Source organism: Heliangelus exortis, chromosome Z (genome assembly GCF_036169615.1).
Source record: "Heliangelus exortis chromosome Z, bHelExo1.hap1, whole genome shotgun sequence".
Lineage (NCBI taxonomy): Eukaryota > Metazoa > Chordata > Aves > Apodiformes > Trochilidae > Heliangelus > Heliangelus exortis.
The window spans coordinates 39735903-39750572 of NC_092454.1; the positions used below are offsets into that span (position 1 = coordinate 39735903).

A 14670-nucleotide genomic window follows, 5' to 3' on the forward strand; every position below is an offset into this window, starting at 1 on the left:
ACTTTTCAGTCAAGACAGATACCAGGTGATACCAAGTTCAACTGAGCCAGACATAAGTCCCAGTTCAAAAGCATTATGAACATGTAATTTAAAAGAGAGCAATGCATTAGATATTGGTAAATGGAGACTATTCTGGTGTCCTTGGCTGCACTAAACTAAGGACTGAGAGAGGAAATATAACCTTAATTTAAGCACAGTGTTCTTACACCAAATTTCCAAATATTACCCAGCAGTAAGACGCCTGCTGTATTAGTAATTATATTAAGTGCTTTATGTGACACTACTAAAAAGACACCTGATTATTTTACAAATCTTGTAGAAAAGTATTTTAAAGTTCACAGTAATTTAAAAGACTAAAAGCACATCATGTGCAGTCCCTGTTAGTGAACAAGCAACAAATTATAGTTTGAGTTCTTTGTTTTGTTTCTAACTCACATAGACTTAGACATTCACTTAGACATTAGTGAAACAGAAAATATGATGAATTTGGACTTGGCACTACATTTGGGCACAAGTATTTTTCCCAGTGCCAGGAAGGACATTTTCACCAGCCTGATAGGCTCTGAAGTAGCCCAATCACCACAGTTAGATCATGAGGCAGTGTCCAACAATCTTACGTACTGTATTGGAGAACAAAAGCTTTGACTTACCCATCATGCAAAATATCAACAACTTCAGGTTTAATTCCTCTCCCTGTACCTATCTAAAGATTCTGCAATTCTGAGGACTTGTATTTAAATTTGTATCTAAAACTGTTAATTTAAAATCAGTGGAGCTATTTTAGACTATTATAATGAAATTCAAAAGAGAATAATTCAATACAGTCAGTGTTTAGGAGATTCTGCTCAGGTGCCATAGTACTTGACTAATTTATTTTTTTTTCATCAATTTATAGCTTTTGAACTACCATCAAACTGATTTGTCACTGCTGGCTTCAGATCATACCCGTATGGTTGGATTAAAATTTTCATTATCTGTAGTAAAACATTCTTCCTTTTCTCAATGATTGGCTCCACACCCTTCTTGTCAACCTGAGTTCTAAATGGCAAGTAAGAAACAAAAAGTGTTACTACCCTATCCCTAACACGCCTGCTTACTAAAGGATTCCTTTTTGTTTCCTCAAAGTAAGACACTGAAACCACTTATTTTTATGCTACCAGCTTTCCAACTTGTATTTAAATAACACAGTCAAACTTTCATGAACCTGAAGCTTTGTACCCAGCACAATAAGTAAACTTTCTAGTACAGGCTAAAATACCATATAGTAAGGCCACTTCTATTCTAGACGTGGTCAAAACCCAAACTGAAATTGGCGATTTACTTCATACAACGCCCACCTCAGATCCCTTAGAGTGCATATAACCCAAAACCTCTGATATTTCTTTCATAAGCATAATTTCTTAAGAGAAAAATCAGTGTTGTCAGAAATGCAGAAAATCTTTTTCAACGGGTGAATTTGATGTCCAAGTTAAATCTATATCTTGAGTTCAGAAAACTAAGATGTATTTTTAGAAACAACAATCTATGGTTTCTTTACCTTCTACCGCTTTACCTTTCCACAAAGAAAGTGTGGGGTGTGGCATTTTTAAATATTCTAACTTAAAAGCATAAAGCCACTTGGTAAGAAAGGCTTAAAAATGCTCAAGGCTTTCACTTCTTTCAAAACAGTTAAGTAACAACTTAATGAATGAACTCTATACCATGCTCACTCCAAAAAATAGTATAGCATGGTGGTATATAGTACCTGGCGATCATCAGGAATACCACCACCATGTGGTAAATGTCTCTTCTAGCATAGGTCTTTTTATAGTTTCACTATGTCTGGGAAAGCAAACTATGAACTCCTAGTGCACTCTATTTCTTCCTGCCACAGAAGCTTTGTGATCCAGTATTTTTCAATATAACATTAAAAACCCACAGCACTGGTGTCTTAAGATAAACAGAACAGAAGAAACTTCAGTCTATAGTTATTTGAGGAGGAAGTCATCTAAGTGCAAGAAAATAGCCATTCTAAGAAAGTAAGAAAGAATCATCAAGTGGACAAAGTAAGAGGACCAAAAGATAACCCAAAAAGAACAAAAAGAACTTAATTTTGCATTTTTCCACCAGATGCCTAACATTGAGGAGTCAGTTCTAGCAGTTCAGTATTTACACTGACGTCAGACTTACATCATCCCAGGGCAGTTGTTCTACACACAGTTCAACAAGAAGTATAACAAGGAAACTGAATAAATACTAAAAAAAAAAAAAAAAAGCTGCAGGAGAACTAGATCTTGTTATTATTTTGAACTGTAAATAAGCTGTGCAGCCTAGCAGGTTCTTCCTAAAACAAATATTAATAGTGAATTTCAGGCTTTGTATAAGCAACCACATCTTGAATATTTATTTGCCTGTGTTTTCACTAAAATTAAGTAATTACTGACATTAGCTAAATTATAGCAGCATACACAGGACAAACCAGGAACTTTAAAATAAAATTTAATGAGAAAGCACAATACTTCTTTATTTAGTTCGCATGCAGAAATGTATGTACTATATAACCTTAAGCTGTCTCGTAACTTTTTCAATTCAACCGATGGCTACTTGTGATTTGAAGTGTACTACAGATGTACTGAAGTACAGGTGCAGACTGGCTGCACCTTTCAGTTTAGTTTGCAATCTTCTCTTCACTACTATATCTCTTTCCTCTATGCTGCATCCATATCTACTCTGCTCTGATGAGACACTACCCAGAGTACCATGTCCAAGTCTGGAGTACTCAGCACAAGACATGGGCCTCTCGGAGTGAGCCCAGAGGAGGGTCACAAGAATGGTCAGAGGGCTGGAATACTTCTCCTGTGAAGACAGGCTGAGAGATCTGGGGTTGTTTAGCCTGGAGAAGGCTCCAGGAAAACCTCACTGTTGGCCTTTCAATACTTAATGTGGGTTTGTAAGAAAGATGGGATAGACTTTTTAGCAGAGGCTGTTGTAATAGGACAAGGGGCAATGGTTTTAAACTAAAAGTGGGTAGATTAAAATTAGATAGAGGAAAGATATTTCTTATGAGGAGGGTGGTGAAACACTACAAGTTGCCCAGAGAGGTGAGAGAAGCCTCATCCCTAGAAACAATAAATGATGGGGCTTTGAGCAACCTCATCTATTTGAAGATCTACCTGCTCATTGCAAGGGATCATAAAGGTCCCATTAAAATCATGCTGTGATTCTGCCAGACAACAACAAAAATAAATTTTTTAAAAATTCTACAGTTTATACAATAAAAAAAACCAATTTCTAACACCAATGAGATCTTCCCTTTTTAATTCCTCTCTCCAAAATACTGTATTTCCTCAAGCTTTAGCAAGAAATTAAATGAGCTGAATGTGTTTCAAATTTACATGCTTCTTGAAAACCCATATACAGTTAGTTTGGCTATGACACATTTCACTACCTTTTTCAGAGCAGGGATCTTAGACTTCACATAAATTAATAGATTCTACATGTTCTTCTATTACCATGTTAACACTCAAAGTCCTGATCAGTAAGTGTAGAGCAAACTGTCTGCAATTGTCTGCAACTTTCGCAGGACTGATAAACCATGTTTTCAAACTTTTCTATGTGGTTTGAGCAGGAATCAGGATTACTTTTCCACATACCACCCAAAACCCAAGCCCTTATTTTTAATTCAGTAGTTAACAAATTTTAAGTATATAGCGACAGAAAACAAAAAACCTCAAACTAGCACCACTTAAGCCTAGAAATACAAAATAACTAATCCCCACAAAGCCTAATTATAATGCAAAACCATGATCAAATACAGTACTAAAAAGATAATAGTAAAATTGCAAAAAACTAAGAAAAAAAATTAAAGAAATCACACGCTCCAAAATCTCTACTGAAGTGCATTATGAAACACTCAATGCAAGAAAACAACAAAACAAAAGGCCAGCTTGAAAGGGATTTGAGAAGAGACATGAAAGGTTAACAGCAGGCAACATATATCAGATAAAGTTGTGATCTGGTTTAAAAACTTCTCCAGCTTAAGAGATAGAGTTATCTCCAAAAACACTGGCCTGGGTTAGTACAGCAATTCACTGCATTGCTTCCACGCATCTGAACTACAGCGCTCAGCAGCCTGAGTCATCAAGCAAAAATTCTCTAAGTTTTATGTTCTTCCAATTTTGTGCTGCACTGTATGATAACTCTTCAAGAGATAAAGAAATTTTAAAAAAAATAAAGCAAATACAGGTCATCTTTATGGCACATCTGAAATTTGAAGCAACACTTCTTCCTCCCACACATTTTTTGAATTTTACAAATAAGATATGATTGTTTCTTTATAATGACTCCTGCATTACCTGTTCATGTTTCTAGATATCTTTCCAAGTTATGTAGATAAGTATAAACATACAGAATGATTCTTTCCTGAATTCAGTACTGACACAGACAAAGACTATGCACATATTTTTACAAAGCAAGAATAGAGATATCACAAAGGGCTTGGAAGTCTTCCAGTAACCACAAAAGAACACAGCGAATAATCTTTGAGGTCACCAGAAGTTAGAAATAGTTGGTAGTTTCTTTCAACTTCCTCATTTTCCTACATATGATATTAAAAAATAAGCCAGTCTTTTTTCCTAAGCCTGAATAATTTCAAAGTACTCCAATACAGGGTTGAAATACATATTTTCTGAATGTGACACAAAAAAGGGGAGTGCCAGCCAACGTAAGGTATCTGTCTGCATAAGTGTGTACACTGTGTACACTGACCATCTAAGCCCCATTGCTGCTATGACCCATGCTAAACATACACATATTACACATTGTGCATATATTCCCACTCATAAACCTTCATCCTACTGACCCAGATAGAAGAGTAGGTGCTGTTCTGTGTCATTCTGAGAGCTCTGTGCATCTGTGTAATACACATAAAAGCACAGGTATGTAGTGTACACGTGTGCTGTATTAATGGGAATAGATGCACAGTCATGATATTCGCTGGGAGTAATGAAGCTGTGGCAGCCTTGCCTCTCTCAGCCTGCTGAATCCAGACCAATTTCTGTACAAAATCCACCAACAGTAAGTTTTTACCTGAGAAAAATCAGCCTTGGCTATTTCTGTAGTAGCCTGGAGTACATCATGAAGGCTCTCTCCACTTTCCTGGATCACTAGATAAGCCAGCAGAAGAAAAACATGGGCAGGGACTTCAGTGGTAACAGGCAGCAATGATTTCACTGAAGACAACCAGTTGGTAACTGCAGACTTCTCCTTCATGAGCTCTATGATCTTCCAGGTGGTATACAAAGCACTGTAAGAGCTGGTTATGGGGCAAAGGAGTTTGCAGGACACCTACCAACAAGTGAAACAAACAAAATTCTCAACCAAACAGGTAAAGTACCATGAAAGACGACAAAAAAACCCCAACCTCAACCCAACCATAACTCATCTATACCTGTTATCCAAAACAAATTTATTTTTAGAGTCCCAATGCAATAAACATAAAGAATAAATTGTGATATATTTCTTTACTATCCTTTATATGAACCCTTGCACTAAAGATGTGTGAATGGGTTGCTAAGTCCCTATTCAGCTAGAAAATTTCATTCTGCCAACACTGAAAGATATACATAAAATCCCTCAACTGTAAAGTAGAAGTCCAGGTTATCCAAGTCCGAACATTTTTTTGCAATCTTGGGATTCCAAGTACCACAAATCCACATTACTTTCACTGCTGAAAACAAACTAAGAAGTAAACATGCTTTTGGGTGTAGTCAAAAGCAAAAAAAGCAGCATAGCAGCTACAAAAAGCAGCTAAATACCCACTGAGGACTACAGGAACCTTGCTAGGGCATGAAGAGATGCAGGCAGGAATGTCAAGGCTCAGCTAGAACTGAAAATGATTAGAGATGTCAAGAAGAATGAATAAACGTTTCTACACACAAGTGAGCAGTAAGCAGAAGCAAAGGGAAGACACAGCCCCCTTACTAAACAGGGTGAAATGTATTACTAATAGTAGACAAGGCTCAGGTTCTTAATACTTTGTTTACCTGTCTTCACCAGCACGGCTGGATCCCTTATCACAGGACAGCTACAACACATGTGTCGGCCCACCAGGAGGGGCTCTCTGCAAGGGCTCAGCCCACAAAAAACCAACAGGCCCAGAGGGAATCCACCCCAGCATCTTAAAAAAAATGGCTGACATTGCTACAGTGTACTGCCAGTAATCTTTGGAAAGTTGTGGAGATCAGGGGGCATCCATGTAGAGGGTAAATTTCACACCTGTTAGCAAGAGTTAGGCAAACAAGCAGCTTTTTCCCCATTCTTGTTGCATGTATTACCAAAGATCTGCCATGCTACATCTTATGAACTCCACAAGGACGTCTATCAGTGGGACTGAAATGAAGAGATGGTGAGAAAATTCCCACCAAAAAGAAGTGTCTTTTCAGTTTAACATGGCTAGCAGAAAAACTTCATCACATATTATTATTTAAGCCCTTAACTGAAAAGCTTTAACATGCTTTTCAAAGCAAGAATACCAGAAACAGTACAACATCCTCCTACAAGAAGCCAGCTTTATACAATGTATTGGAATCTGTGCCCTACAGTAACACACTAGTCCTGTTAAGGCATTAAACTGGCTTCTAGAACACCACAGAAAATAAAATGGATGGGCCAGCGTTACAGAGCATAGAGGACTGAAGTACTTGGAACACCTCTCACTGAAACAAACCTTCAGTGACATCTGTACAGGCTGCCAGACAGGAAGCCTCATTATGAGGCAGTGAGCAGCCTTTTGTACTCACATCCATCCCACAGACTATTCTTCCAGAGCAGAATAAGGGGTGTAGACTTTAGCAGCCTTTAAATGATTTCTCTTATTAGGAGTTCAAATGTGCTTGCCTTTTCGGAGTTGTGAAAATAGAAGATGAAGCTGGGGACGAATTTCAAGGCAAGTAAACATGGAAGAACTCCACATTGGGATGTTTTGCTGTTTCCCACTCACCACATCATTACCTGCCCTAGACTACATAATAGGGCTGTAAAGCAGAAAAGGAGCTTGGCTTCCATGGTGCTAGGAACGTCTTGATCAATTATACTTGCAGTCAACTCTTCTCAGAACAGATGGAACAGCTAGGCATGATGCAGCAGAACTGTTCAATGCATCCCATACCTGCCCCCAGAGAAGGAAAAAGAACTGTAACTTTACCGATTCCTTTTTATTCTTCACATGCTCCTCCTGTAATAATCCCAAGAGATTTACAGCCAGCTGCTGTCTGGTAGTTCCAGTAACATCTCCTAACAGGCAGTCTCCAACTGTTGTAGAAGATAAGATCTGGAGCACAGGCATAATCAAAACAAGGGCTGTGGTGGAAATGTTCATTGTTTCTGAGCAGGAAAGGAGCTTGCAAGCTATTTAAGACAAGGGGGACAAAACCAAAGACCAATTAGGGAAAAAAAAGTTTAAAATTTGTCCTTTTACACAGTCCTAGCAAACACTATTGTCAAGTTACAGTCCCCAGAATTATAATCTAGGCATTAAAAAAGATTTTTTTGTAAAATTCTAATTCTATTTAGAGACTGTTGTTTATACTAAAGCATCTGATGGCAGCATAAAATATAATAATGGAATGTAGCACAGCCCTATGCTTTTACTGGAATAACTGCACTAAGTCAAAAGCCCAGCCAAAGATTACCTTGACTGTTGGGCTTACTCTGTTAAGATCTGTCAAAAGAAACCATTCACAATGCACGAATCTGAGTTGAGAATATCCTGTCATTGACTCAAAAATGAAGCAGATAATATCAAAAGTAGTATGAAGCTTAGAACCCAGTAACATCCATGGCATTGTGGCTGGAAAATTTATTGCCATTAGACCAAACGTTATTTTTCAAACTCAGGAAAAGACCTGCTCACAAGAAAACCACTTCCTCCTCCAATCCAGCTTCAGGGGAATGTAGTGATTATTTTCATAAACAAACAAGGACACCATCTTAAGAGCATGGATTCCTCTTTCACAAGAAGAGCTTTACCTAGACTCAAAAGAGATTTCTGCTGGCTGTCTGGTGTTTGCAGCAGCAGAAGGGCTAGCCCAACTATATACTGTTCCACTGGAAATACCTACAAAATAAAAAGAAAGACGTTCAAGTCTTTATATTTCAGTAGCATTGAAAACTACAAATGGGCAACAACCAAAATCCTGTAGGGGGTTTCTACATGAATCACAGTGAGAGTGCACAGACAGTGAGTGACACAACACATGAAATGAGGCACACAAATAGTGTAAAGATAGCATTTTTACTGAATAACTAACAACATTTTAATTTATTTCTTTGTTAAACCATTTTAGGTCAGTTTAAATCAACTCCCATACTAAAAGGTTAATGGATATATATTCAGAAACAGTTACATTTTGGCTCCTGAAGATCTTTAACCAAGAAAAGAAGTTTCTGAAACAACACTTGTCACTTGGGGACGCATGCTATGTATCAATGTCTTCTAAATACTGCCTTAAACATGACATTTTCAATATGACATGTTTAATATAACAATTCTGTTTTTTCCCCATGAACTCCTACCTTTTCTAAAAGCTCAAAGTTGTTCTCTATTAAGGAGATCAAAGATGAGCACTCTCCTGTTACATTTAAACACACTTCACAGAAGCATAACAGTTGCAGACAAAACTGGGATAATTGATCTTTCCAAAACACAGGATATTGCAGTAGGCTGAGGAATAGCTCTTGCAGAAAAAACGAGGCTTCTGTAACTTGCAGTAAATCTTTAAACTGTAGAGAGGCAGATAAAAAAAGAAAAAGCCACATTCTGGTTTAGATGCTGGATAGATTAATAGACAGACAGAGTAGATAGCACAGATGGATGCCATCTATGCTAAATTACCCAGGTTTCGAATTAGTTCTATTCACTCTGTAGTTTCCATTGCAAACATTACTAAGACCTTGAAGAAGGTCTTCCTATGGCTAAATGTTATGAAGTCAGAAGCTTGGTCATACATTCAGGATATAATGTTATACTGAAGTTCAGACAGAATCCAGACAAAATCAGAAATGTTCCCATGTGACTAGAAAAGTCAGCATGTACCTGTCATCACAAAGTGTAGATCTTTTAGTGTAGACCTTATAATGCTCTAGTTGCACACATGAAATGCAATTAATAGTAACAACAAAAGCATCATCATAATTAACGTTTTGATAGCGTGTATTTGTCAAAGGTGGGGTCAGGCAACAACTGTACCTGAAGGTGTGGAACCAAATCACACAGAAGCTGAAGAATCTGGCATTCCATCACAGAGGGTGCTTCTTCTTCTTGCTTTGGACCATGAGCCTGAAGTAAGATCTTAAGTAAACCCATTCTCAGTTCAGCATATTCTCGTGACTGAGATGGTTCACAATACAGGTATCTTATAAATGGAGTCATTATGCCAACACATGAACTCTGTGCCCTGCAGTTCAAGAAGTAAGCTTGTCAAGACTACTTTTTACTGAAAATATAACAAATTACACTGAAAATCCAACCAATGCACATTCCCTGCAATAATCTACAAGACGAAATTAACAGAAAGTTAATATGAAAGGCATTACTAAATCTCACAGAAACGTTTGAATGATTAGCATAAAGTACTACTGCTTATATAGCAACCATACAAGGAAGTGTAAATGTCAAAAGATTCAATATTTAAGGATGAAAACTACTCTGTATGTAATTGCAGATTACTATGATTTTATTTTTAGTCTTCTTTTTTTTCTCATTAATTCAAGACAGTGACTGCTGAATGTCATGAGGGACTAGTGTGCCATTCAGAAGTGATATTTGGACAAGACTATTCAGAAATACCTTAAAACACATAAAACCTGATTTCACTTAAAAGAGCCATCCATTCCTTGCCAGTTTTTGCCCAGTGGTCTTAAACAAGTACATGTAAAGGAACTGCTTTAATCAAGATGGCTTCCTGGTATAGTATTTACCACAGAGCAATTCTTTTGGCTTGACCATGTTAGGAGTATCAGCTGTTCCTGACATTACTACTTCAATCATATAAAGTTAACGATTGATACATTTACAAATATACAGGGAATCAAATTAAACATGAGTTTTAAACAAGACTCAGCCCTGATGCAGAGTTTAAGGAGAACTCAACAGATCTACACCAGCATATGTGGTGCTTGTTGACATACACCCCTTAGGGACATGTTTTAGTGACAGACTGGGTAGCATTAGGTTAATGGATGGAGTCTTAAGATGATCTTTTCCAATCTAAATGATTCTATGATTTTGTACTTTCATTCTAAAACAAAAACCTTTGCATAACAAGCAGCAAAGGAAGTTTAAAATATTTTCTTTTTCAGCAAGAACAACCCCTATTTTAATATTAAAAAATTGTATCAGCATAAAGATTAATTAAAAATCTGTAAAAATTTATTTCAAATCAATTATTCTAGTAGTTTATTAACAGCCAATGTTTAACATTTAAATAGTGTAATTAAATTTCACAACAATCTTTTTCAAAAGACAAAATTCTTACTTCTCACTGCAACTGCCTGAAGGAATAAAGTTACACTGATACAATTCAGTTATCTACAATTTGTATGTTTGATTTATTCATTTACCGCTCTGGACACTGGTGGAAATATACTATTATCTGCTGCAGCAGAAGTGGCCAGCAGTCAGGTCTATTTTCAAGGACAGTGATGAAGGGATGAGGGGTGTTCCTGAAACACAAAGAAATCACATTTGCATCTAAAAGGCAAAAAGAGCATGCGAAATAACTATGTTCAAAATAAAAGCAGTTGTAGAAATCAACCATTTAATGACCTGGTATTACTAATTGCTACTGTCAAAAGAGCACATTTTATAGGAACTTCAGGAAACAAGATTAAAACAAAATCACCACTTGAGAAGTATTGGACTTTTTTCTTTTCTTGTTTTAAAAAATAAACATCTAAGGATCATTGTTCAAATGTGTGGCCTGTTTTCAGTCATTGGTAGCAGCACTAGGGTCTAGCAATGGACTCCAAGTAATACACACAGAAAAAAATTAAACCATATCATACATCAGTCCAGTCTTCCATGTATCACTTGCATACAAGTCTTCAGCACCCAAGATCAATTGAGGCAACCATCATCCCACTTGCTACTTTACAACTGCTCCCAACTTCTTTATGCATTCTGCCTTTTTTTTTTTTCTTTTTCCTTTTTTTTTTTTTTTTTTTTTTTTTTTTTTTTACTTTTTTTTCCCTGGTGGTGGTAAAAAAGCAGGATAGGAGAGAGGCAGGCCATACCACCAGCCTCAAGACATCTTGTTCCTGCCAGCCTCTGACAATGGTTGCACTTGAAATAGTCACTGAGTCCTAGTAATCACCTGCTCTTCTCAGATGAATCTATTACCAGCATGTTCCCCATCTCCTAAGTCAAGGACTGAAGGTGACTTAAACCACCCACAAGTGTGACACTCACTTACACAGCAACTACCCCTGTACAGTAGGAATGAAGAAAAAGCTGGGCAGGAGGGGAAGCCTAGAGTATGTAATTCGTTCTCTCAGAAGCAAAACCAAAGTAGTTTAACTAGAATAAGTTAGCATAAGAAAGTAAAACAGAATAGGAGATTCTCAACATTACATTTCCTGGAGAGGTGAGAAATGGAAAAGAACTGACGATGGGAAGGCAAGTTCCTCACTACCTCAAATCACCTCCTTCTGGAGTTTACCCACAGTCCTTGCTGTGCCTGACCCCCTTCCTCCCACCTGCCTTTCCACAGTTTCCTTTCTTCCTTTAGTCAACTAAAAGCAGAGTAGTGCTAATTTTTCTCTGGGATACCAACAGCTTAACATCAGACAGATACTTCCCCACTCTCAGAGCAGAAACAACTTCATTATACCAAGAGAGAAAAGCTGGAAGTCTTGCCAGTTCCTGCAGATCTGCTAGACACATGTGAGAGAGCAGAACTGTATGAATAAATGGAAAGGAAACAAGTGCATGCACACCACACAAGGATAAGCAGTCCTAGAGGAGAGCATAAATCTAGGCAGATGCTGTAGACCACCACCTTCAATTTGGTTAACCATCTTTCCTGTTCACATATCCAGCAAGTCTGTGCTACACAGCAGAGAGACTTTCAGTCAGGTATACTTATACAGCACAAGATGATCTGAGACTCACACTTCATGTGGTACGTTTCAAGACAGACTTGTCTCATTTTCAGACACCTGCCATGTCTTATCATGACACTTACCAGCACACACCCCCACAACATTAAGTCTCTGTGCCCAGTGGAGGAAGGGAAGGCAGTGGATGTAGTTTTTCTGGATTTTAGTAAGGCTTTTGATACTGCCCCTCACAACAGCATCCTTCTGTACAAGTTGTCCAGCTGTGAGATGAGCAGGTTCATGGTGCAGTGGATGAAAAACTGGATGAAAGGCCAGGCTCAAAGGATTGGAGAAAAAGAGGCTTCATGTGGCTGCTGACTGCTCAGCTGCCCTGCCCCTCAGGGCTCAGTTCCAGGGACAGTTCTGTTCAACATACTTATCTGGATGCTGGAGTTGAGTGCACCATTAGTAAGTCTGCTGATGATGACACCGAACGGGGAGATGCTGCTGACACTCCTGAGGGACAAGAGGTCTTGCAGAGGGATCTGCATAGATTGGAGCGCTGGGCTATCATTAGTGGCATGAAATGTAATGAGAGCAAAGGCCAGAATCTGCACCTGGGATAGAGGAACCCTGGACACAAATAGACTGGGGGAGGAGTGGCTGGAGAGCAGCCCTGCAGAAAGGGAGCTGGGGGTGCTGGTGGGTGGCAGGGTCAGTGTGAGTCAGCTGTGTGCCCTGGCAGCCTGAAGAAATCTGCCTTTAGGTCCCATCCAAGTGGTCTCTTCTTCATCCTAAATATGCATAATTCCCCTAGACAACAGCATTATCACCAGTCCTGTTACCATTCTAGAGATACTCTACTAAACATGCTCCAGTTTATGATGTCTTTCATATGCTGGGGCCCACAAAATTGGACACAGTACTTCCAGATACTATGTGGTAAGTGCTAAGAAAAAAACAGTAATTTCCACGAATCTACTGGCTGTGGTCTCATTCCAGTGCCCATCTTCCTAGATAGTTATTAAAAATCTGTAGAGGTCTCTCTCAGTATATATAGAAGGTAAGAAGGATTAGATTAAGATATAGTGTCATTGTGGCCTAAATACCTTTATCAAGAAATGAAATTTCAAAAAGCAAGAATTAGAGGTTGGTAACTTAAACAGGAAAACTCACACTGAGGAAGAGAGACTGTACTTTCAATAAGGAAGAATCAGTCACTGGAAGAATTTGTCAACCTCAGAATAAAGCAGGATTTTTTGCCTTTTTTTAGAATTCATTTTATTTTCTGCTCTCCTTCTGCTCCTCAAATAACTTTTGGTGTGTTTCTGTTCAAGTAAGTAAATAATCTAAAGATCAAGAGACTTTCAGAAAGCTGGCTCTTGTGAAGGACTGCTTGAAGCATGTTCAGAAAATTGATACTAAGATCACAAAGTATGCATATAGTGCAATTCTGGCCTTCATATTCAGGAAACTTCCCACACTTGTTTCTCTAAAAATTGCTAACATACACATGGACTTCATATGTCCACCTTCCTTGAGTCTGTAAACATTTTACTAAAGCTACAGAGTCCTTTAGAATCTGCAAAGACTAGAAAGACTGAAGTTATTGCCTGCTTAGCACCTGAATCCCACAAGACCATCACTTATCAGGCAGGAAGCTAGAGAAACTGTTCTCAGACTACACTAGGACCTTGAAAGTACACAGCTCTGTATAAACACAGAGTCAAAGCAACTGCTTATTTCAATACTTGTGTCATATTTTAAGAATTGGTTACCTTTCCTAATAAAAAAAAGTATCTCCAGTCACTTGAGTGCTGTTAAAACACTGAAGCCAGTGGAACCTTCATAAAATCAGCACAACACAGGAAGTATAAAAATGGTTTATTATTCAGAAAAAAAGCAAGCATTTTATGACAGATTTTGTGTGTTCTGAAACCAATATAACTCCACTGAACTGAACAATGAAAGAAATTGACTAGGCTCCATAGTGAACAGTGATCAATAATGAAACACTAAAATGTGCAGCACAGAAAGCTTCATTTGACAGTACTACTAGCAGTAGGGGAAATGAGGCATGTAGATGAAGTTTATCATCACCTCTAACTTAAGAACTGCTAGCACAGCACTGTAAAACACACATCTTTAAAGGACATTACAGGGGTGCTACCCAAAATTATTGCCACTGTGCTCAGGATAAAACAAAATACACCCAAGACACATAAATACCTAAGTGTCTAAGGAAACAAAGCTACATCTTACAAGAGGGGCAACAATAGAATAAAAATAAAATTTAACTTCTATGTCATCTCAACCTTTCTGTTACATCTCTGAATATGTGAAATACAACCTGATCTAGAGCACAAATTCATGGACAGATTGCTTTTCCTGTATGAGGAAACAATGCCTGCAGCCATCTTATTTTTCTGAATAGACAGCTGTGACCATGGACCTTTCAGAACCATGGAACAGCACTTTACACCATCAAATATGTATTTTAAAAGCATTTTTCTAACTGTTCTGAATTATTTCATAGAATTAGGAGCCGTGCAGAATGCTAAGACACCAAAAACCATACATGAATAATCTAAAATA

The 14670-nt window shown here is 37.9% G+C and overlaps 1 protein-coding gene across 3 annotated transcripts in view; it reads right to left on the minus strand.

The window, feature by feature from the left end:
• Positions 1 to 14670, minus strand: part of FOCAD (focadhesin) — a 99577-nt gene that overhangs the window by 67487 nt on the left and 17420 nt on the right. For all 3 annotated transcript variants that reach the window (XM_071732164.1, XM_071732165.1, XM_071732163.1), the window contains exons 6-11: positions 10600 to 10701; positions 9227 to 9434; positions 8554 to 8760; positions 8008 to 8095; positions 7184 to 7386; positions 5068 to 5325 (exon numbers count right to left, since the gene is read on the minus strand). In XM_071732164.1, coding sequence (XP_071588265.1) covers positions 5068 to 5325; positions 7184 to 7386; positions 8008 to 8095; positions 8554 to 8760; positions 9227 to 9434; positions 10600 to 10701 — 1066 coding nt within the window. The remainder of the gene's footprint in view (positions 1 to 5067; positions 5326 to 7183; positions 7387 to 8007; positions 8096 to 8553; positions 8761 to 9226; positions 9435 to 10599; positions 10702 to 14670) is intronic.